This window comes from Centrocercus urophasianus, unplaced genomic scaffold (genome assembly GCF_019232065.1).
Source record: "Centrocercus urophasianus isolate 14NV4802_14NV808 unplaced genomic scaffold, USGS_Curo_1.0 seq_21, whole genome shotgun sequence".
In the NCBI taxonomy this organism is placed as follows: Eukaryota; Metazoa; Chordata; class Aves; order Galliformes; family Phasianidae; genus Centrocercus; species Centrocercus urophasianus.
In genome coordinates, this window is record NW_024884767.1 from 15,770,821 (window position 1) to 15,795,206 (window position 24,386).

General features: G+C 35.6%; 1 protein-coding gene across 1 annotated transcript in view; it reads right to left on the bottom strand.

The window, feature by feature from the left end:
• FER (FER tyrosine kinase) overlaps nt 1-24,386 on the bottom strand; it is a gene marked incomplete at its 5' end in the record, with an annotated part of 112,303 nt that overhangs the window by 37,019 nt on the left and 50,898 nt on the right. Inside the window, 3 exons of the mRNA XM_042822767.1 lie at nt 3,147-3,270; nt 21,336-21,430; nt 22,849-22,964. Coding sequence (XP_042678701.1) covers nt 3,147-3,270; nt 21,336-21,430; nt 22,849-22,964 — 335 coding nt within the window. The remainder of the gene's footprint in view (nt 1-3,146; nt 3,271-21,335; nt 21,431-22,848; nt 22,965-24,386) is intronic.

Genomic DNA, 24,386 nt, shown 5'->3' on the forward strand with positions numbered 1-24,386 from the left:
AATCTTCTGTTTCTAATTAACAGGAAAAAAATGGATCTAAACAATAGCAAGGGATAAAAATGAAAATCAGGGAACAATACTTTAAACTCATTTTAATCATATGCAGATGAAATAACTGTGCAGCTCTGTAAATGTTATTTCTTTTAAAAGCATTTTTTCGTGCAGCAGGTTTTTTATCATTATTTTATTTATTTAAGCCCACTCATTTCTGCTTTTTAAACAGAACAAAGAGAGAATAAAGAACAAGTGATTTCTGGACTTTAGAGGAGATGGAAATGCAGATCAAATAATCCCTCACAGGCATTAAGAATTCTAAGTCTGACAAATTCAAACTTTATACCTGCACTCATTGAAACACCATACCATGCACAGAAATAAAAATCAAAGGGCAGATTAGTTGTTGCACTGGCCCAATTATTGGAAGACTAAGCCAAGGTGTGACTTGGATAGCAATATCAGAAAGCCAGAACAGATTTAAATTTAAAATATACTGGCTAGGTATAGCTAGTGCAGCTACAACTAAAAAGTGGCACTAAAAATCATTTAATAAGCTGCAAGCCTTTAACAGCTAGTCAATCACACATGACACTAAATAATGCTCACCTATGTTGCAAAGAAAACAAAAGCAAGGCTCTGAACAAACATTTAAGACAATAAATAGAATGCCGGGGAAAATCAATAACATGGAAATGAAAAAAAAATTCATTTTGCTGCAAATATATGTAATGATATATTATTTCTTCAGTAACAGTAATTACATCCTTCTGACTTTTAATCACAATAAAAAAAATTCCACTGTGCATTCCATTTTGTCTGTAGCTAATTTTCTTTTTTCCTTTCAATCTAAGAAGCACTTTCATTTGATGGAGTTTTTGATAAAAAGAGAACAAATTTACTGTTATTTCAAAACAATTCATGTTCTTTTTATACTAAATCTTCTTCCTGCTATACATTAAGCTGTTCCATTCTAATCTCAGCATGAAATATGCCCATGAATACCTTGACTCAACAAGGAGGGAACAAAGACTCCCATATTCCTTTAAGAAATCACACTGTCACATAATTGCATCTTCAGTGGTCAGGTAAGGTGGGACTTAAGCTCCGAAGGAGTTCTGAGCCTTATGCACCTAACAACTTGCTGACAAAGCACTACAGAGTGGGATTTTTAACATGCTAGCCTCTCACTCCCTAATTTAACATATCTGCTGCATAAGAGTGTTGTGTTCACTGGCATGCAATAGGCTCACAATATCCAGCAAGTAACAGATGTCCTGTGCTTCTGCAGCAGATGGGATTTCTTGATAAATGTACAGAGGCTGCTCCAAAAGTAATGCCTCCTATTTTATTATGTTGCTACGTGACACCAGAGGCAAATGGCGGTGGTAGAGGTTGAGCTTTCCCACCAATATCTTGTTACATTTTGTTGTGTCTGACAGATGGCAGCAGAGGGGCACTCCAACAAAACAGCATCTGACACGGAAGTGCGGATGAAGTACATGTGTGTCAGTGATTCCTCCGTGTGGAAAATACGGCACCAATGGACATTTACTGATGATTGCTAAATGTTTATGGAGATCAAACAGTGGATGAGAGCACAGTGCTGAATTTCACGAACAGCAACAGGGACAGTGAGTCACATCTGCCAGTGCAGATTTTTACAAGAGTGCTATGCAGATGGTTGTTCATTGCTGGTGAAAATGTGTAGTAACTCTGTTGTTACTACAATGTTTTGTAACTGACAATTTGCTCTATCAAATAGTGTTACTCTGCCCTTTGTTGTACCTTCCATGGAAATAAATAAGAGGCACTACTTTCAGGGAGACCTGTGTCTATCCAACCAGTCATTAAGGCTGGTTGGACAAAAATTCTAAATCCTCAGAAAGGAAAACTGACATGAAAAAAAGAAAAAAAAAAAAAGAAGAAAAAAAACCCCAGAACTACTACTACTAACATTACTAACCTTGGTTGTTTGCTGTCTGATTCAGAGCTTTTCATTATATTTAGGTATCAAATTCAGAACATAATATAATAAGCACATGATATGCCCAGAGACATAAAACTGAATAAATTTTGAACTTGCTAGAAAATAAGAATGATAAAATAATACTGGAAATGCACATTTACATTTATTAACTTATGCATTTCATAAAACTAACAGTGTTCCAGAAGAGCTCATTTGCCTGCTTGGTTGCATTTTTAAACTGTAATTTTCTTCAGGACAGGTTTACTAAAAATTTTGCTTCTGCCTTTAAAGGAATTAGTAGTTCACAACAATAATCTTCTGTGATATTTTGAGGCAATAATAAACATCCTCTGTGAAGATTTTGAAAGATAAAAAAGAAGGCACCTTTTCATGACTTGTATGTTTAACTTGCACTAGGTGCATTGGTATATCTATGAATACTCTCTCTGAAATGTATTTTTTGAATCTCGAATTACTGTCTCTGTTAACATGCACTCCCCTTCCTTAACCCTCCCAAAAAAAAGCTGCAACAAAAATAGAAGATAGATGATAGGGAAAAATAGCAATTAAGAAGACTGCAATTCTGTTTAAGCTTTCTTAAGGTAAGTTAAACCCAAAAAAGAATTAAAAAAAAACATACAAATGACGCAATAATACTACAAAAATAATTAATACTTTGTAAAAAGGTTTGAGCTTACTGTGGTCAGAGGAATGTTTTCAAAGATAAATCTACCTTTTTATCTGCAACTTTTAGAACAATTCATTTTGGGTAAAATAAGAAAGAGAGAAATACAATTCAGATCTCCAAGAACAGCATTCATTAGAACTGTACTAAATATGAAGTGGGCTCGTGATGTACATTCAGTGATGTAGAGTTTATCTACAAATGTCCCACTGACACTGAATCATGGCGAGTTATGCTCTCCATAAAGCAAATTCTTCCCATGAAAAAATCATCATAAATAAATCTATATTAAAACAAATGACCTATTTAAACCAAATACTGTAGTATTTATTTTGACCCAAATGAACAAAAGACTCAATGACCTGCTTTCAGAAAAAGTGTAGCTTCTAAAAAAGTCCTAGAGATCCTCTGTGTAGATATTAAGCACCATAAATATTGAACCTGCTAGCATTCCGAAAAATCAAAATTACAATATGAGAAAAAAAGTATTTTTCTTACCTGTGTATACAATTTTTCGATTCAAGGTACGCCATACCAGAAGCAGCATCTAATGAAAATTTCACTAACTGTTTGGTCTTCAGCTCATCCTTCTTTTTTCTTAAAAAGGACAGGAAATCGCCTCCTGGAGAAATGAGAAACATGTACAATAAGACATGACAGATAGGACATTCATATTTGTTTCTCATTGGGGTCAAGAGACCAAACAGAATGAAGTTATTCAGTGTAATTCTCAGCCCATCAGTTTGAAGTTAGCCTAAGAGAAGGAAGGAAAGAATTAATTACCAGGATGAAAACTGTACACTACATGATGAATAAAAGCTGCATTTTGTTACAAACAAAATCTTTAGCAGTGCAAAATTACATACAGACATTCATGAAAACTGCTGATAAAAACAACTTAAACTTTGTGACAAATACAGTTCTCCAATCACAGAATGACTGTTGTAGAAGTTTAAAATAATAGCTAATAAAATGATTACTTCCTATTGGGTAAAAGAAAACAGTTGATTTTAGAGTAAAGTAGAGTAGAACAACAGAATGGCTAGAAGAAGCTTTCAGAGATCTTACAGTTGAGTGGCCTGATCAGTCCAAGGCTAGCCAAAAGTTTAAGCATGTCATTCAGGGCATTATCCAAGTGCCTACTGAACACTGACAGGCATGTGGCATCATTCCTCCTTTCTGGGAAGGCTGTTGCATTGCCAGACTGCATTCATGGTAAAGACATTTTACCTCACGTTCCAATGATTTTTTTAACTGATTTGAGGTGGTGTTTCTCAAAGTACACTGAAGCCAGTGGAGGGGTAACAAAGTGTTTTATGTTTTACTTGTCAGGCAATGTGAGCCACCTATTTGGTGCCAACAATCAAAAGCAAACAAATATTACTGTAGCTCCACAGTTCATTGTTTTGCAGTACCTAATTTGTTGCTGTCCTGTCTCAGGAGGAGAAGCTGCAAGCAGAAAGGATTCCTGAAAGGCAATCTGTGTTTGTAACCAAAATTCTCTGAAAGCCTGACTTACAACAAACATAAGTAGTGGAGGCATTTCTACAAACACTGCAACATCATGTTCAGATTGAATATTTGTATTAAAAATGTATTTGAAAATATATTTCAAAAACAATATATATATTGTTCGAGGCAAAGACTAAAAATCATAGTTTTATATGAAGCTTTCCACGTCACAATATTGTTTGAAAAAGTGTAGCCAGCTCTTGCTCTAGTCTCTTGTTTCTCTTCTCAATGCACTAAATTGACAATATCAATTCTCTCTTGCAAGTAATTGCACTGCAACACAATTTCATAAACTACCTTTCTTAGCAAAGTAGAAAGACATTATATAGCTAGAAGTCTCATGTGGAATTTTCTTTGCAATTCAGTTCTATTTATATTTCATATTGTAAGAAATACAACCAGAGATTGTTAAAGAGAAGAGTTTGCTGTTGCAAAGCGTAACTTTAAAGCCCTTTAAATATTATCATGGAGCAACAGAAAAGTGAATTAGTATCTTAACCACCAATTATTTACTCGTTTTTTCCAGAGATCAAATTTATTTTAGTACAATGATTTGAAGATAATGGCTTGATATGCTGTCTCTCAGTGAACAAGCAAAAAGCAAAAGACAGACGACATTTCTTCCATTTTGCTTTTTCTGTATGTACAGTAGTACTCCACAAAATATTATCACAGAATGACCGCATGGTTGAGGTTGGTATGATCCATGTGGTCCAGCCTCAGCTCCCGCAGGAACACCCAGGGCAGGGTACCCAGGATCATGTCTAGGTGCCTTTTCCAAGGAGGAAAACCCACAGCTTCTCTGGACAACCCGTGCCAGTGCTCTACCAACTGCGCAGCACAGCAGTGCTTCCTGACGTTGAGAGACAACCTCCTCTGTTCCAGACTGCGTCCACTGTCCATAGTTCCAGCACTGGGCACCAGCGAAAAGAGCCTAAGTCCATCCTCTTCACACTCTCCCGTAAGGTATTTATAGACACCGATGTGATCATTCCTGAGCCTCCTCTCCTGTAGATTGAGTAGTCTCAGCTGTCTCAGATTCTCCTCATAGGAGAGGTGCTGCAGCCACTCTATTACCTCTGTGGCCCTTTGCTGGAAAGTTTTGTGTCACATGCAAACTTGCTGAGGATGCACTCTGCCCTATAAAGCAGATCACTAGTGAAGATATTAAACAGAACTGGGCCCAGTACTGGCCCCTCGGGCACACTTCTAGTTGCTGGCATTCGTTTTCTTACTACTCAGATTCCAAATAAACACATGATTAATGCTATCTGATACATTCTTTCTTCAGTCACAAATCTCTGGCAATTTTTAGGAAGGAATGAATGTATGTAACAGCTAACACAGTCTGCTTAAAGTAATTTGTAAGAGTAACAAAAGGTTTGCACAAACCATATAATTGAAACTACGAGTCATCTAAGTATTTCAAACCAGACTGACAGAACACAATGCATGATGACAACAGGAAAGGTGAGTGATTTTTATTTTTTTTTAAACACAAATTATGCTGGGCAGGCACATGAGCAGGCAAATATTGCATCCAGACAGCACCAATAGCAATGCTGGTGCAATGGAGCCTACAATGTCCTTCACTCAAAGGTTGCATAATCCACAGATGGGAAATGAAGGCCCGACTGGATGCCCTTGAAACTAAAGCCAATTTCAAATGACTTCCATTTTATCTTCCAAAAAATGGTTACATGTATTACACTTTCAAAGTCTGACAGGTGCTATCTTGGAATATTTAATTTTAAATTCTCAGGAAATCTTAAAAGAACAGAATAACATTGCAAACTCAACTGAGCAACAATCATCCTTCTTTTAATCTAAGAGGTTACTGACAGTTTCGTAGCTGACTCATAGATACTGCCAGAGAAAAGGAAGATAAAAACTCCATTGAAGTATGTCTAATTTATTGCATGTATAAACAGAAACATTCTGGTTATAGGAGACAGTTAAAATCATTTTAAAGCAATCCCCCCTCACTCCTTGAACACATACAAACCAGCAACACTACATTCAGAGCTGATGAAAATCACTGTGTTTATATACCATGGACTTACTGCTCTATACATAGGAATCATCTTTTAATTAGGAACAATGACTAGTAAGCCCTTATGAATGTGAAATTCTTCCAATCTCAACAAATTGAATCACAGTTGTGGAAAAGTACATCAAGAAACCTTATAGAAAAAGCATGTAAGGACACATGGAGTCACTCAAGACTAGACCCAATGAGGCCCTTGGCAGCCTCATCTACTGGGAGGCGCTCTCACACAAGGCAGGGAGGTTAAACAAGATAATGGTATCTTTAAGGTCCCTTCGAACCCAAGCTGCTCTATGATGCTACAACATTCTAAAAATATAGATATATCCTCAATCAATCAATATTCCTACTTTGACTACTGAGATTTCCAACAACTTACTTCAGAAAGAACTGAAAGAAAGATAACCTCAGCTTGATAAACTATGAGAAAAGATGCCTTTGCACACAGTCTTATTAAAAATTAAGAAACAAGTCCTTAATAAGAAAGGTCTATTTATACAACGTTCTACAACAAGATCAGATTAACTGTAGGTACAATCACAGAAGCAATGTTAAAATCCTTACAGCAAAAGTAGAAATCTCTTTCAAAGCAAAATAGTTATTGATAAAACTCTTCCTTGGAAATATCATTGAGGCAAGGAAAAGAGGCATTCTTCCGCTCTCAGTACAACTTGTAATGAACCAAATAGCAACAAAGTCGTTTCTAAAAGTTCCATCCTACAGAACTCTTCAATCAAATTTATCAAATTGATAATATGTGTATATTCTGCATAATAATTAACAGAGCATTCAGTATGAAAAATGACTGAAGTCTGCACTGAAAACTACTAGTGATTCTGGTCTTAAGTGACTAGTAATGACTTAATTTGTAGCGATTCTTACTCTTTTTTTGTTTCTTACTGATTCCTGTTGTGAATACTCAAAATGCTTGTGACTCTAAAATTAAGACTGCAAATTCTTACAGGAAGGCTGTAAACTTTGCTTTTCAGAGCCTGTGGACACTGATTAGAGAAGAAAAAAAAGCAATACAACTGTCTCTATTTTGCATAGCAACTCCAAATTTTCTCTCATTAGGTATCCTAAAAGACACTAGTAGCTTAAAAACAGAGAACTGTGAAGAACATGGCAGACAAATTACTTTTTTTATGATTTATGTAAATCTGCAATTTTTAATTTATAGGTTATCTTACATGTTCAGTGTTTCTGTATCAGAATATCTGTGCCATGAGAAGCACACTAACCTCTAAACAATATCTACGAACTACCAAAACTTATAACAACTTCCATTATTACTCCTCACAGTCAATTACAGGAAAATTAATGAAGTAGAAATAAAGAAAGAAGAAAACAAAAAAATCAAGAACATGTATAACTCAGATGAAGTAGCAGAACAATATATCCAGATATATTAATGTGAAAATTACAGTGTTGTTTCTATTTTTTTCACTATATTGCACATTCAGCAAGTTATTCCTGATACTTCAAAAATATTCAAAATACTTCTTGTGTGATAGAAGAGTATATGTGCAACAAATGAAGTGTCAAAGTTCAGATTGCTTTGTCAGCTGTGTCAGCTGTCAGCCATGCAAAAACAAGACATAAATTAGAGTACACGCAGTATTTCCAATCTGCTTTGCCTTCCTATCATGTAAGTGCATAATCATATGCTGGAGGACATCTGAATTTTGGTCACCTGAGACAGAGAGACTTCAGGGACACGTACAGTCCAGGCTCCGGGCCACTGAAGTATTAACTGCCTTGGAACCTCTCACCTCATGCTGAGGGACTTCTAAGGAGGTATTCTAAGGAGTACAGTAGCATAGGTGAGCCTTGTAACTCACCATGCTCAAGTGAATCCAGCTAACAAGCCATGTGCTTCTCTAACTCACTTTCTAAAGGTGAGAATCTAGCTTAAACAGAAATTCCCTTTATTAAATAACTCCAAGCTTCCATGAAACACTCGGGATAAAGCAGGTTCTGTCTGTGTTATTTTCTCCCAAATATTTTCTCCCAAACACTTGCGCAAGAAATTTTGCCTTTCCAGAAGAATAAAAATAACTTATCTTTCTTCATTTAACACACAGAATACAAAGGCTACTTAAATCAAAACTCCTTTTATCTAACAAGAACATAAACTCATCTTCGCAGGGGTTTCAGATAAAATGGTCACAGAAGAAAAAATTGGTGGTAAAAATGTAATTTAAACATTAAAAAAATCCTTCTGAATTATGTAAACATTAAAAGAGAATTCTGAACTGAATATGAAAAATTAAATAAGTGTAATAATAATTTGAAAGATCAGTTTTTCTCCAAATGCACAGAAATTCCCTGTACAAATGAGTTACTGCTCTCCACAATCAATGGTAAGGGCTCTGCTCACAAAGAACAAGCGGCAACGAGGCATCTAAAGAAAAGTTACCCATCTCCATTCCAAAATTCAGAAATAACAAAGACTATAAATTTGTTTCTAATACATCTAGGCAAACAGAGTAAGATATCTACTTTTATTGGCTCACTCTTGATCAGCACTGAAAGGTGCTCAATTTCTTATGTCAGGATTTGTCAAATTGGCAGAGTGTGAGCCTTCAATTTCCCATGGTATTAATGTATATTTGTACCATCAGGATGTGCTTGATTTTCAGTGTCTGGCTTGTATTTTATGAATTTCTAGAGTTCTGAGCAAAAATAGCACAGTACACCTCAAGCTGTATATAGCATTTTTTGTAACTATCATCAAAAACACAGTCAATAAAAATTACCCTGATCTCTCTCATTGTCACAAGAGTGAAAGAAGGCAGCAAATATGTTAGTTTTTCTGTCTTCTGTTATCTTTCCTTCAGCAGAGGTAATGAAAATGCATTTTAAATACTCTGTTCAACACTGATTTGAAAGCGCTCTCAGCTATTGTCAAAATAAAAATAGCAACAATACATACAATTAATTCCATACAGGATACATGCCATTTTAGGTTAAACCTGATTATCCTCATTATTGTTACAAAACTGACTGTTCTTTATAGGCTGCTACAGCTTTTTATGTTGGCAGGAAAGCATCCATACGAGTACTTTCAGTGCTGTGGATATCAGTACACACTCTTCAGCGCAGAACTCTAGCTATGTAGTATCTTTATGTCCTTCTGAGAAGAAGTTTTAATATAATCCCCTAGTTCATTATTCGTAGCAAAGTATCAGAACATAATCTCTAAAGTAATAACTGTTGATAAAAACGAAATAAACAAATCAACTAGACTGTGAGACAACAGAAACAAAACTAGATGGCAACAAAATAGTAAGCAATGTTTTCTCCTAAATGCAGAACTTCCATTGTATGCTACATGGTTGCTGATATTCTGGTTAATGGCACACAACACTACTATGAAATGAGATCTGCTCCAACCACTGTAAGTGCTACAGGAATAATCAGACCATTACAGAATTACTACCAAGCAGAAACCAACTACCAGTTTGGGGTTAATAGGGAAATAAGTAACAGAACTGGAGGGTCTGCCTAATATGACTGATTTATTAAGTAAAAGACAATATGTAGTACATAAGCAGAAAGCAATATGGCTGTATTAAGTCTCCCTGCAGTAACTGGATTCCTTAAAAGCAGCCTCTTGTGTGAGAACATAAAATACTTCTTGTTATGTACAGACATTTTAACAGAGAGAAAATACCACATATCAACTTTTCTTACAAGTGGCCATGCTTCATAACATAAACTTTATACTGTACTTCATGCAGTATTTTATGACCATGTAACAGTACAATTAATAGAGCATGCAAAACCAAGCGGAAGTTCTGCAAGAGAAAAAAACCAAACCTGTGATCTATAAGAAGGAAAAAGCCGAGGAACAGCAAAAAAAAAAAAAAAAAATCTCCTTACAAGTTATTTAATTTTAGCAATCTCTGCCTTTAATGGCATTTATAACTAGGAGCATTTCATGTTTCAGTGCTCTCTTTAGCCGGTGCTATAAACAGTACCATCCTACTTGTTCTAGGCACTCATGGTATTTTTGTAATAATAAGATACTGAACATACGTAAAATAAACTTCTGAAAAGATGACAGGCAATCTTCCACTTTAGCTGTTTATATCATATCCAGATAGTGTATATATTTCACCCAGATTAAATAATAACATAGATTAAACAATGTTTAAAACAATAATTATAGCAATATTGATACATACAGTAACATAGCAGAAATCATTATTTACTTGTAAGATTTAATGATGTGGGAGAGTTTCCTTTACTACACAGCCTTATTAAGCAGCAGTTTCTTTGAACAGCCCACAGTCACAAAGTGCTTCTGTCTGTAACTCTCAATAGTCACCTAACTAGGAGGAGATCCATGACTCAATATTCTTTAGTATTTTATAAGCTATACTAATATAATTGAAATGTTTTATCTGCACCTGTATTTGTAAATTTCAGGGTTCATAACATCAGTCTTTGATTTCCTCAAGTCAACAAATGCACATTTCCTTTGCTGCTCATACGCATTTTCAACTAAGACAAATAAGCACTGCTGCTTACAGCTACAGATTTTAAATGTTAAACATACATTGGTAGCAATTCAAGAACAGTTCTTTAATTAAACAGCTGCTTGAGAAACTGTTAAAAATGTCTTTAAACATGCTTAGCATTCATTTAAAAATCTTTAACTTTCATTAAAACATTGTGATCTCACTTTTCTACTAGCAGATCATTTGTGCGTAAGGCAGTATTTCCAAATTCTCCCCCCACTTTTTCTCACTGTAACTAAGTAACAGAAATGGTAAACCAGAAGTTTTTCAAGTACCTGCAAATTAGTATTGCAGAATCCAGTTAAAACTTCATTTTTCCTGTTAAGTAAACCAAATAAAAGTCTCTCCCGTGCAAAGTTTTGTAATAGCACTGTTAAAATTGATGGAAACTAAGTATGACTGAAGATGCATACAGGTGAAAGCAAAAGATGAAAGGAGAGAACAAGATTTGAAAGAATAACTTGCACTGAGAGCCAAGTACAAGATAAGAAGCACCAAAGAGATAAACATGGAGAAAATGTTTGCACCAGAACATGCAAATGACTTCTGAGCAGAAGATTTACAATGATACTCTCAAAGATATTTGAAAAGTCATGGCAATCATGTGAAGTCTCCTGAGACTGGAAAAAAGGCAACATCATACCCACTTTTAAAGGTAAAAAGGATGACCCTGGGAACCACTGATATATTAGTCTCACCTCTCTGCCTGGAAAGATCATGAAGCAAATTGTCCTGGAAGCTATGCTAATGTACATGGTAGACCAGAAGCTGACATGGAAGAATCAGCATGGCTTTACTAGGAAGCTTCACTGCTAGTGAAGCTACACCTGGCTTCACTAGGTTGGTCACATCCACCTGACCAACCTAATGTCCTTTTATGATGGTGTCACTGCATCAAGGAACAAGCGAATGTTCACTGGTGGACTGTGCATGATGGTCAGTGACTCAGTGTCGGGATAGAGATCAGTGACAAGTGGTGAGACCTCACGTGGAGTACTGAGTCGAGATGTGGAGTCCTCAGTGCAGCAGACATGGAGCTAGTGGAGTGCTTCCAGAGCATGGCCACAAAAATGATCCTACAGATGAAATGCCCCTCTTAGGAGGATGGGCTGATAGAGCTGGGGCTGTTCATACTGGAGAAGAGAAGGCTCCAAGATCAGCTAATAGTGGCATTTCAGTATCTAAAGGGGAGCTACAGGAAAGAAGGGGGCAGACTCTTTAGCAGAGTCTGTTGTGATAGAGCAAGGGGAAATGGTTTCAAGCTTAAAGACTGTAGATTTAGATTAGATATAAGGAAAATTAATTTTAAATTAAGGATAGCGAGGCAATAAAACAGGTTGCCCCAAGATGTGGTGGAAGCCTTGATCCTGAGGACTTTCAAGGTGAGGCTGGATCAGTCTCTGGACAACCTCATCTAGCTGTTCACTGCAAGGGAATTGGACTAGATGATCTTTATAGGGCCCTTTCAACTCTAAGGATTCTATGATTCTATGACAATACAGTGCAGATGATTCATTAGTACAAAGTGCACTCAATATGAAGCAAACAAAAAGGGTTGAACCCATTTTACATGCTATTTTGCTTTCATATAACAGGATAATGTACTACTATAGTAATATACTACAAAGGAGGAAAATATTAACAATGACCAGCAACCTTGTCTTAATCTGGAGCAAGAAGCCAATGACTGCGCTGCAGTAACCACTGACCCCTGAAGTTGGCTGGCCATCACCAGTTGAGAGGAACTCAGAAATTACAGCAAGGTATCAACAGACAAAATTTTGACCTTCATGTCACACAAAATAATTCTGTCAAGGCAACTTGGACATTTTGTGGTGATGAGGATACAGGTCTATGTGTGGGTAAAAGTCACCTACTTCAAAAACTAACTAAAAGGAAAATCATCTTCCCCCAGAAAGTCTTTCATTTGGTAACTGGACTATGTTCAAAAACAACAGTCAGTATCCATTAAAGGGACAGCAGATTAGAAAGCAGAGAGAGACTCTCCAACAGAATATACATGAAGAACAATTCTTTTTTAAGAAGAAAAACAATGAACACTTATTTCTAAATGCTTTATGAATATTATTATTATTATATTAACATTTCATTTTCCACATTACTATAATATGAAAATATTAATATTTTATGTAAAACAAAAAGTGAAATAGTGTGAATGAGTACCACCAAATAGAACTAAAAAAATAAATAGCGGAGAATTTCCTGCAGCTACAGGAAAACTGAATCTTTATATTCAGTGGGTATGAGATTTCTGTGTATCTTTTGACTACTCAATCATGGACTAAATTTTCATTTATTTTTCTATATACTATATTCTATTTCTATACGAAACAAACTGTATAATAAAAATCTAAAATATTTTAAAAGATAAAAATCGAAAACTAGTCTCAAATATTACAAGAAAAGAAGACTGTTAAATGGGATTTTGGTCTTACTAACTTAATTTTATTCTATCAGGAGGTCTGAGCTAAAAGGAATCCTTAATGACCTCCACCTATTATGCAGCAAAGAAATCCGACTGTTTCCCCTGCTTTCTTAATATTTTTACAGGAGGAAACCATGCAGAAAGTAAGAGAAAGGCAGAGTCTCATAGGAGAGCAAAATGCTAAAAAATGCTGAAAAAAAAAAATGCAAAATGCAGAGTCTCAAAGAAGAGCAGAAGGGATGAAGAAATGAGGTCTAAATGCACATGTGTATTTTGCAAGAGGGCTGGATGGGAGAGGGTGAGGTTGGAAGACAGAAGGAAGCCATGGACAGGTCTTTGGTTCACAGTGTGATGTTACTAATGAAAGAGAAGGTGGCAGAATAAGCAGCAAGGCTGCTTGCAGAAGAGTTGAGACAAATAAAAAGAAGCTGGAAGCTTAACAGAAAGCAAGATGAAAGCATAACGTAATAGAGAGAAAACAAGAAAGAGACAGAGAACATATCTGCCATGAAAGGCAGCCATATGGCAGACAGAAAACAGTTTTAGCAGTTTAGGTATTGAATCAAATAGACTATTTGACTAAAACTATCTTCCAGAGGAAAAAAAAAAAACTTGAATGAAAAACAGTCACAGTCACTATCACTATTAAACATCTGCACCTTATCTGAATCTGCATAGAGTTCAATCAATTGCTTTTTCTTTCATATTGATTTTTGATGCACTGTGCAGTAATTCTGTATGGGATTGTGAGACATGACAGAGATCTGAAATCTGGCAAAAGTCAGCAACTGATTTGCAATACAACCAGTAACCAGAGACTAAAGAATTAAGGAATTCCTAAAGAAAAAATAATGGGGAAAAAAGAATAATTTCTATTCAGATCTCACTGCCTCTAGAAGCACTGAATAGATAAAACATATAAAGCAGAAAACAACACAGCAGCTGAATCACAGTACATGGAAGAAAAAAAAATTATAATCAATCAGAATTCCAAGCCTATAAATGTAATCAGCTGCTGTCAGAGACAGCAAACTTAAACTTGAGGCTGAGGAAAGCCATAGCGTACACATTAGTCTTAGGTACAGCCAGGTATTGTTCATATTTAGATGTTCCAACTTGCAGTAAATCTCAGATTATGTGGATACTATTCATCACATTAGCAAATAAATGGCACACACGTCAGTCTCAGCAACAAGACCATGGTCCCAAATGGGCTTAGCTTCAGATAGCTAACAGCAGAAATAGATGGACTTGGCTGTGATTTAGTGCTATGCCCTAAAATATTACTGCATACAAAAAATATGAGTAATTCCGCAAAAGTCAGGTTATATTTAGAAGGTTGCACCAGCTTCACCTCCAAATCTGCAGATATTCCTCCACTATATGCTGTTGTAGTCATTTCTACCAAAGACCAGAAAGAGGGCCTACTAGGTGAGGAAGAACGCTTGTCTTTATTTGCAGATTCCTCCAAACCACCTCGGGAGATCAAAGTGCTGTAACATACAGAAAGTAGCAAAGCAGTCACCAGAGTTTCAGAAGAGTAAAACACGATGGAACAAAGACAAATACAAATAAAGTCAGGATAGCATGAACAGCCCCAAAGCTTGGGCTAGTAATGGTTGTATCAGATTCTGTTACAGGTATTACAGAAATGGCACTGTCCTTTCCGAATGTGTCTAGGAACCAGCACAGAAGAAATCATGCAGTGCTGCACCTGAACTAATAAAGCTTGTCACCTCTGAGTTGTTCCTTCGTTGATGGCATGCTTAATTTGCATCTCAATAATTCAGTTCAAATCTGAACAGGCTACCTTATTCAGTTGCAAAGATGGCTGTTAATGACCTTGCTGAACTTCACCTTGAAAACAAGCTGGGCATGTCTATACAAAAGCTGAACATAAATAGTGGAAACCCAGAGATAATGACAAATTCGGACAACCTTATCAAACTATCAGATTACTAAACATGTTCATCTCTCAACTTGTTTCCAGCTGCAACAAGTATCTACTCCAATGTAACTCAGCAAGAGTCTAAACAAAAAAAGGAACACAAACACAGCACACAATTAAATAGGAGAATTTGGTGTTTTTTTTTGAAAACACATATCTGCTATCAAATAGGAATTCTGTGGATCAACTGGGAATGCAGGCAAGTGTGTCAGTACAAAGCATTTAGCACTACAGTGAAAAATATCCAGAAATGTCCATTGGGGAACAAAAATGCACACTCAGAGCAGATCACTAATAAAACAGATTAGACGATGGCTACAGAACAAATTCAGCAAAGATAAACAACTCCTAGAAAACTGTTCAGAACTGAATGAGGTAAAGATATAATACAGAGAGAAAATTTAGTTATTAAAGTCTGTATCATAAGCTAGAGGAAGTTAAAGTTTCACTCAAGCTGTATTCTTGAAATGCCCTTTTTGGAATTCCTCTTTAGGAATTTTTTTGAAAAGAAAAAGTTTTAAAATATTTTGGGATATAATTTTAACTATTAATTATAAAAATGTTCAACTGTGTAGAAACAAGAAACAGATTGAAAGATGTATGCTGGTGACTAAACAGTCCATAAGCTCAAAGTAATATACTGTGAAAAATCTCACAGCAAGCTTCCTTCTATTGTCATGATTCAACAGCTGGAACTTATAATGATGCTTGCATCTGCAGTCAACTGAGAAATCCTGCCAGGGTGAGGCAGTGGAGGTGTGATAATGGTGGTTACCTTGAAAGCCTGTATAGACTCTGAAGGAACCTTTGAAGCTTAAACTGTTGAAAGACTGGTATGAAGTGGTATCTGTACTACAATATTATACAGCTACCTTTAAAATCCCTCAATCTTATAACACACAATTCACAAATACACAAAGTTCCTAGCTGTAAAATACATTAGGGCAATTTTAAACCTAAGTCAATTGGAATGAACATCAAGTAGGAGAAGAAAGAGTTCTGTGACTCAGGGGAAATGGATCCAAGTTGAGGGAGGGAAGATTTAGGTTGGATGTTAGGGGGAAGTTCTATACAAGGAGAGTGGTTAGGCCCTGGAACGGGCTGCCCAGGGAGGTTGTGGATGCCCCGTCCTTGGATGTGTTTAAGGCCAGGTTGGACGGGGTCCTGGGCAACCTGATCTGAATGTGTGTGTTTGGTGGCCCTGCTAGGCAGGGGGGTTGGAACTACATGATCCTTGAGGTCCCTTCCAACCCGGGTGATTCTGTGATTCTGTGACTTGAGCATGCTCCATGCATTTATAAATCACATGGTATTTTGGTTTTCTTTTTTAATTCCTAGATCTAGGAAGAGAAAGAAAAAGCTCTTCTAAGTTTTTCTTTGATTGCATGGGAGATTATCTTAATTATACAATTAAGAGCAAAAGAAAATAGAAATAAGTGACCCTGAGTGTTTCAGTGACTTAAGTGAATTAAAATAATTTATTATCAAAACAGAAGTGCCATAAAAAGACCCATGATCTGTTAAGAGAGAAGTTGGGATCAGGATAATACTACTTAAGAAGGATAAAAGAAAGGTGTCCTACTTTCTCTCATTCCCATCTTTCCCATGAAAAGATGCAGGGTTCACTTGCAAAGAAGGAATCAACAGTAAGCAAGTTTTTCAACCCCTTCATTATTTTCCAGGTAACTTCTGCATCCTAGCAAAATTCTAGATCTCTCTTCTCAGGCTGTCAGTATGGATTCTAGCCTGCTTACACACAGTACTAGCAGCATTCCAGGCAGTTTCTCTGATCGTTATCTAAACTTGCAAAAAAACGAGCTGTTATGTAAACTCCATATGGCCTGTGTGGCATTTAAGAGACTCTGGCAAATTGTTCTTTCCTTTTTATGAATAACAAAGCAGCTCTTCATTATTACTTCTCTTCCTATAATTAACCCAGAAAATACGGATATATAATTTTGTAGATTGATGTGGCATCACAAAAAAATAACACAAATCATACTCTGCTCCTCATAATGGAAACTGTTCCTGAGAAAGCCTTACCCACATTTCAATATTTTTGCAGAGAAGACTAGAATCTCAAATATGCAGCAACACTCCCCAAACAATTGTAAAACCAGAATCCCACCTTTACAACACTACTGTTCAGTTAGATTAAATCTGTAGCCAAGTTCAAGGCTCTTTACTAACATGAGACACATGGCACATCTCAACAGCTTCTTCTCCTGATTCATTAACAATTGTCATTTAACTTCAACTTTTTCTTAGGATAAACTGAACACTTAAAATACATCTTGAAAAATCACAGAAAAGTTACTACACTAAATTACGTATTGTTTCAGTATTTGTACTTTTAGGTCAGAAGGTATTAGAAAAACCTCCATCTTCTTAGTAGTACATCTTAACAAACCTGCTCATCTGATACTGCATTAAAAAATGTTAGAAGAAGTGTAAGAACAATGCAAACAAAATAACTTACAGCAATTTATGTAATTATCACAGTTTCTCTATAATACTAATATATTCCATAAATGAAAAGCATGAAAATATTGGGCAGCGTATAGCAACTTTAGAGTTGCACTCTACTCTTTCTGGAGCTTATCTGAATCATTTCCTCTCTTTCAATGCAAAACATAAAATGCCTGATACTTCAATTAAGACTTTTTTTACTACACTGTAAAATAATACATGACTCTTTGGCATGCTGTTCTAAATACCTATATTCTAACAGCATTTGAAACCTGCTTTTGGACAGTGGAGTGCCAGAAGAAAAAACCAGCAATCAAGATACTGTTGTTTTTTTTTTTTTTCTATTGTGTAGACTCAACATGAGTCAGAATCAGCTGGGACAGATTTGTGACACTATTGTCTCCAGGTAAAGTTTTATGCTGTAAACCAAGTTTACAGGCTCCTTACGTGAATATCCAACTGCTTTTAACCCTCCACTACATGCATATCACTTACTATGTATGTGCAGTGTAGATGATCAGCAAATACTCAACAAATTAATCCGGTGTGCCATAATGTGCAGTGAACTCTGCAAGTAATTACACTGATTCTGGATCCCAGAACAACATATGCCCAGGAGCCTAAGGCTGAGACTGTCTGGAAGCCTGCACATCTGACTTGGAGGATTTGCTGGGCACGTACCTGTACGTTCCCCAAGCACCATTATAAAACCAGAGCCATAAAGGAATGAGAAGAGCAGAAGACACAAATATGAAATTACAAAATGTGAGGAAGGGTAAGCTTACAACAAAAGAGAAATAGAAGTCCAGCTTCCATCCGGAACACAGTAATGAAAAATAATGGACATACAAACGCATGGGGAACATTTTGCTCAAACTTTCCTTCTTTGCAGAAGTCTTGTAACATCTTCAAACTGGTAACTAAAGTCACAACTATTAAACAAGAACAAAAAATTTCCATGAGAAGGTGTCTATTAACACGATGCTACACAGATATCATGTCCTACTAGGACATGATTTTTTAGTTGTTCACTAAAAAATAAAAATAAAAAATACAAATTATGGAAAAAAACACATTATTGTAAAATGTGTATTTGCTTTTGTTACATGATAGTCTAGAAGCCAAGCAGCAACTTCAATATCGTGCCTTTGAAAGGATCTAGGTAGTAGGTTTTTTCAATTACTAATGCTATGTCATTTAAGTCAAAAAGTATAAATTTATTATTTACAAGTATGCTTTAAAGGTTATTACAGATTTATCCATTATGCAGCCAGAAATCAACTTTTTAAAACTAAACGTTTTGCTAAACTGCCTTTTCAAAGCAGCTATTTACCATAACTTAGGCCTGTAAATTAAGGTTTTTTTCTGTAGGCCTCTGTTAATGTACAAAGACATAAACTGTTTATACTTAAAAATGGAAAGGTAACTCAATTTAAATAAAAGTTGTTTTTTTAATCAATTATAAGACCAGCATATAGAAAGCAATAATAAACATAATTATACAATAAACACATTCTGAAACAAATTTATAGAAAATATCTGCAAAATAATGCTCCTTAGAACAGTGACCAGGGGTTTCTTGTCAGTAGGTAACCATCAGAAACTACTGAGATTTTCATCTGTGCTGTGTCTGTCAAAAAAGAATATGAAACTATTGGTAGAACATCATCTTTTGTTTTCACAGATTGTTTCTAATGCGTCTTTACTTGTACAGTGATGCCAGCTGCTTATCCAGAAAACATGAAAACACAGCTTTTTAAAAATATATTCTATTATTTTTTTCTTATATTAAAATGCGTATCACTCAATAACGGTTTTCTAAAATGTAAAAAGTATTGTATTTCATGTAGGTCAGTGGGCGTATTTTATTAGAATTTTAAAGCACATATTTCTTAAAATACTTGCTATGACCCCTGAGTCCTTTGAAGAAACCATCTTTTACCAGTTTACTGGATTCCGTCAAATTACTAAAAGTATAACACAAAACTTACATTAAAAAAAAATTAAGTCTCTTACACTTATGTTTTTAATCTGACTTATAAAACCTTCTAAGAATATAAAATCTAAGACTGGGTAATCATCAGTAGTATCATTGTAAAAGTATGGTTAAAGAAATAATAAAAAAAATGAAAAATGTTTCTTGTTTCTAGGCCCTCTATCTCAGTCAATTTAAAAGATTGCTCTTTCCACTGCATGTCTCAGAAGCAAGAAGGACTAGACTGACATCACACCCACACACTCTCGAAAAAATCACCACAGTCAGCTAACAAACTATTCCTCCCCTTTCCACCTATGAAGGCTCCTGTAGGAATGCATGCACGACAAGGCCAACAATTGACTTGGCTCCAAAGGTGTCTGCCAGGGGAAGGGAGATCATCTGAGTTATTTCTGCATGAAACAAAAGATGCACAGATGTTTAAATACAAATTTGCATCTTCTCTGCTGTTTCCACTGATGCACAGTTACATAAATGCAATTACGTATCCAGATGTCAAATTCTTTTCAGGTTTGGGACAGTGCAGGGGGAAAAAAAAGAAAAAAGAAATAACAACAGAATCACTGAATTGCAATCCGAATCTGCAATGAAAAGCAATCATATCACAGCAGCTTGAAAAGCACAGTAAATACATGGGAAATTTTGTTTCCCCAAAAAGGGGAAACAATAAAAAGAACACAAGAAAATTAACACGGGGAAGTTCCATGTCTAATGGAGCTGTTGCTAGTTTTTTTCCCCATGGAGAAAATAGTCAGATACGAACTATAACCCTTCTCAGACAGACACAGAATAGAGTTCTAACCTACTCCGTGCCATTTTTAAGTTATTACAAAGAATTCCAGAATTAAACTCCCTAATTAAAGAATTATTATAAAGTATTAAAGTATGTTCAAGACAAAACACAGACAAAAACCTAACACCATTCAAAGCATTGAATATCAAATCTAAGCACTAATAATCACTATTTTAGGTGATCTCAACCAAACTTAACAGTAGAAAACAGGAAACTAAAATCAGAAGTACTTTCCTGAACTAATTTAAATGTTTTGTCCTTCATCTGCTAAATTCCTCAGAGTTGGCATCCTTATTTTCTCCAGACAGTTTGGTCAGTCTCAAAGTGTGGTAGACAAGTTTGAGTTCTCAGAATATGGCAAAGTGTGATGACCTGGATGCAGCATGGCATGCCAGTACAATTTTTAGGTCAAATTCAGTGATAGATCAGTGTTGCAGTACTAAATACTACTACAGGCCACCAAAATGACAAAATTCATAGAGAAGAAAATCAAGAGAGCGCTAAAATTGTTGAAAAGCCAGCTACTCATCCCAATAATTTGAGATTCTCTTCAGCCACTGGTGAGCAACATGAACACAAGATTCCAAAAATAAATGAAGAGCAACCTATGAACTAAGCATGTATTTTTATAAAGAAAAATATCTTATATAAAAATTACCCAAATCTGATTTATTAAATAGAAACACTACTACATAAAATTACTGCTACAGGAAATAACATGTAAATCTTAACAGGAGAAAAATGAAGATATGACTGAGATCCTGCGTAATAAATTCTACTGTCTTGAATGTCTACAGAAAAATCTGGAACAGCTTTGAAGAGCTTACTCTACTCCTAAGCTGGTACGTGACAGAAGAAAATCTCTAGGAATTTGCAGGAGGTTCATCATACGAATGCAAACACAGACACAGAACAATGTATTTTATCAAAAAAGAAAGGGAAAAAATTACCTGGAACAAGTTCCATAACAATATAAATAGGTTGCCTTTGTGTGCAAACTCCTATGAGTTTTACAATATTAGGATGGTCATACTGTTTGAGTATTCTGAAAAACATACAGTAAGTTTATTATATTAATAAACTTTATTGTACAAACCAATTAAACAGAAAAATATCTTACACTCTCAATATTATTTTAATAGAATTTTCAGAAGAATTACTGTTATCAATTAAAAGATCAATGTCATAGACAAATTATTCTTCTGGTTGAGGGTATTTTTACTCAAAAATCAAGATCAACACTAGTAGTTCATTCTCACTGTAGTTTTAACATTTGTCTATGTAACATTTTATCTGTGTAACTGAAAAATATTCTGACAGGTTTGTATTTTCTGAGGAACCCTTGTAATTAAACAGTATGTAAGTGGTGTATCAGAAGAGAAGCTTTGTTGAAAATGCATGCAGAGCATGCCTCTACATTTTCCTGCTGCACTTTTCAAACGCACACTCATTTCAGTTTTAATTCACAAGATTGATTGATACAGTAAGTCTTAAAAGAATAAAAATACCGCAATTTTCATCTCTGGAATTAAAGCAAAAACATTTACATCTTCTTACACGGTACTTTAATAAGAACTTACACAGCCTAAATCAGCGTGCTATGATCTGTAAGTGAACTGAAGGTCTAGGAAGAATTCCAGAGAGATCTTTTAACTTAAAAATGTTTCTTCTACAATTTGATAACTTAAACCACCTAATCTTTTTCCTAATTTTTCTAGAAATGAGAGTGAAACTTGGGACATGCGGATTTAATGAAAAATAACTGATTCAGTGTGGGTTTTTTTTTTCATATAATATTCTATACAACACTGTTCCATTAGTGGCTGACTGCTAAGCAAATGAAAAAATCTCTGTGGTTGCCAAGTTATGAGCTGTTTAAAAACACTCAGCAAATACAGCATACACATATTGATCATACTACTTTCGGGCTTCACAGCCAGAACAGGCAATTTTAGTTCAAACAATTATGAGATTATCTCAATAGATCCTATCCTGAGCTTGAGTTCTGGAAACTATGCAGATAGCCACATAACCTATCTGTATTCAGAATACAGCGTGCTATGATATGAATGCCACTTACTGCCTGATACAGCAGTTGGACTGAAAGAGGAAGTTGCTAAATCTGTACCATAATCTCATTTAAATTAATATCTTCCAGGCTTCTTACTGTAATCCTTGCGGCATATATCAAATAAATTCTAAATGGATGCATTTACAATATCAAAACTATGGACTACAGGCACAGCTTGCCAAGGTGGCTTCAACAAGTACAGATGCTTGCTGTTCATACACATTAAAAACGTGTGTGTACAGTTATCAGGGCAACACTTAGTGCAAGTACTGAGGGAGAATAAAAAGGAAGAAGTCTGACTACTGCTTCTTTCAATTCTTACAAAGGTCCCATTTTATAAACCTACATAGAAAGAAAACTTGGGGGAAAAAAAACAAACTTAGAGCACCTACCTGGCCTCTGACAGAAATTTGATTTTCAGTTCCTGAGGAAGATCTTCTTTACAGGTTTTTACAGCAACAGGTGTCTTATCCTTTAACGTTCCCTTATATACCTCACCAAAATTACCCTAAAATAAGAAAAAAAAAATCCTAAATAACCCAGTCTTTACAAATATCCAGAAATAAAATACAAACAGCTAAATAATCACCACAGAACTTTAAATTGTGTTTATGAAATCTTCTTCAAGTCTGTGCTCCTAGCGCAATCAGTCCACACAGAGAATAAATCTATTATATAAATATGTCATATGAGTTCAATTTGGCTTGTGAGAAAAATACATTGCATAATTACAACTTTCTTTTAAATACTCTTAATAACTTAAGTCCTAACCTCTTTCATTTTCAAACTACTGCATTTTTTCAATAGTTTTCAATTTACAGTCCAATGTAACTACACAACCCACTGTAAGACATCTTTATTTCAGCTTGCTTGGAAAGAAAACTGAGATAGACATCTCCATCAGATGTGTTTTTAACTTAAAAAAAAAAAAAAAAAAAAAAAAATTAGCACAAAAATTTAAGAGGAAATTATGTTATTACAGAAATCTGTTATCGAGTAAAATCCATAAAATGGGGAGGAAAGGAAAAAAGAGATCTCAATATCTCACACTTCTAGCTTTCTTTTTCCCCAAAGAGTAAATACAACATTTTAAATATATGTCTGATACATTTCCACATGAATCTCTTCCCCATGTTCTGGTACACAGAGCTGTCAATGACTTCAACAAACAGAAAAAACACACTGGAAGTTTTTCCTTCCTTTTCTCAGTGATAAAGATTTCTTTACACAACATATATGAAGCCTCTATTTCCAAGAAAAGAGAAAAAGAATAAAAAAAAAAAAAAAAAAAAAAAGATGAGGAGCATGATAGAATCACCAAGGTTGGAAAAGGCATTCAAGCTCATCCAGTCCAACTGCAAAGCTACCACCAGTATTTCCCACTAAGTCACATCCCTCAGCACAACACCTAAACATTTCATAAAGACCTCCAGGGACAGTGACCCCACCACCTCTCCGGGCAACTTCTAGTGTCTGACCATTCTTTCAGAGAAGAAATTTTTCCTGATACCCCATCTGAATCTTCGCTGTCACAACTTGATGCCACTTCCTCTAGCCCTATCACTAATTACATGAAGAGGCTGACCTCACCACAACCTCCCTTCAGGTGACTGTACAGAGCAGTAAGATCTTCTCTGAGCCTCCTCCAGACTGAACAATTCCAGCTTCCTCAGCCATTCCTCGTAAGATTTGTGCTTCTGACCCCTCACCAGCTTTGTTGCCCTTCTGTGAATGCACTCAAGGGCCTCAATGGCTTTCCTGTAGTGAGAGGCCAAAAACTGAACACAGTATTCAAGGTGTGGCCTCACCAGAGCTGAGTACAGAAAGATGATCACTTCTCTGTTCCTGCTGGCAATCTATTTCTGATACAAACCAGGATGCCATTGGTCTTCTTGGCCACCTAGGCACACTGCTGGCTCACGTTTAGTGA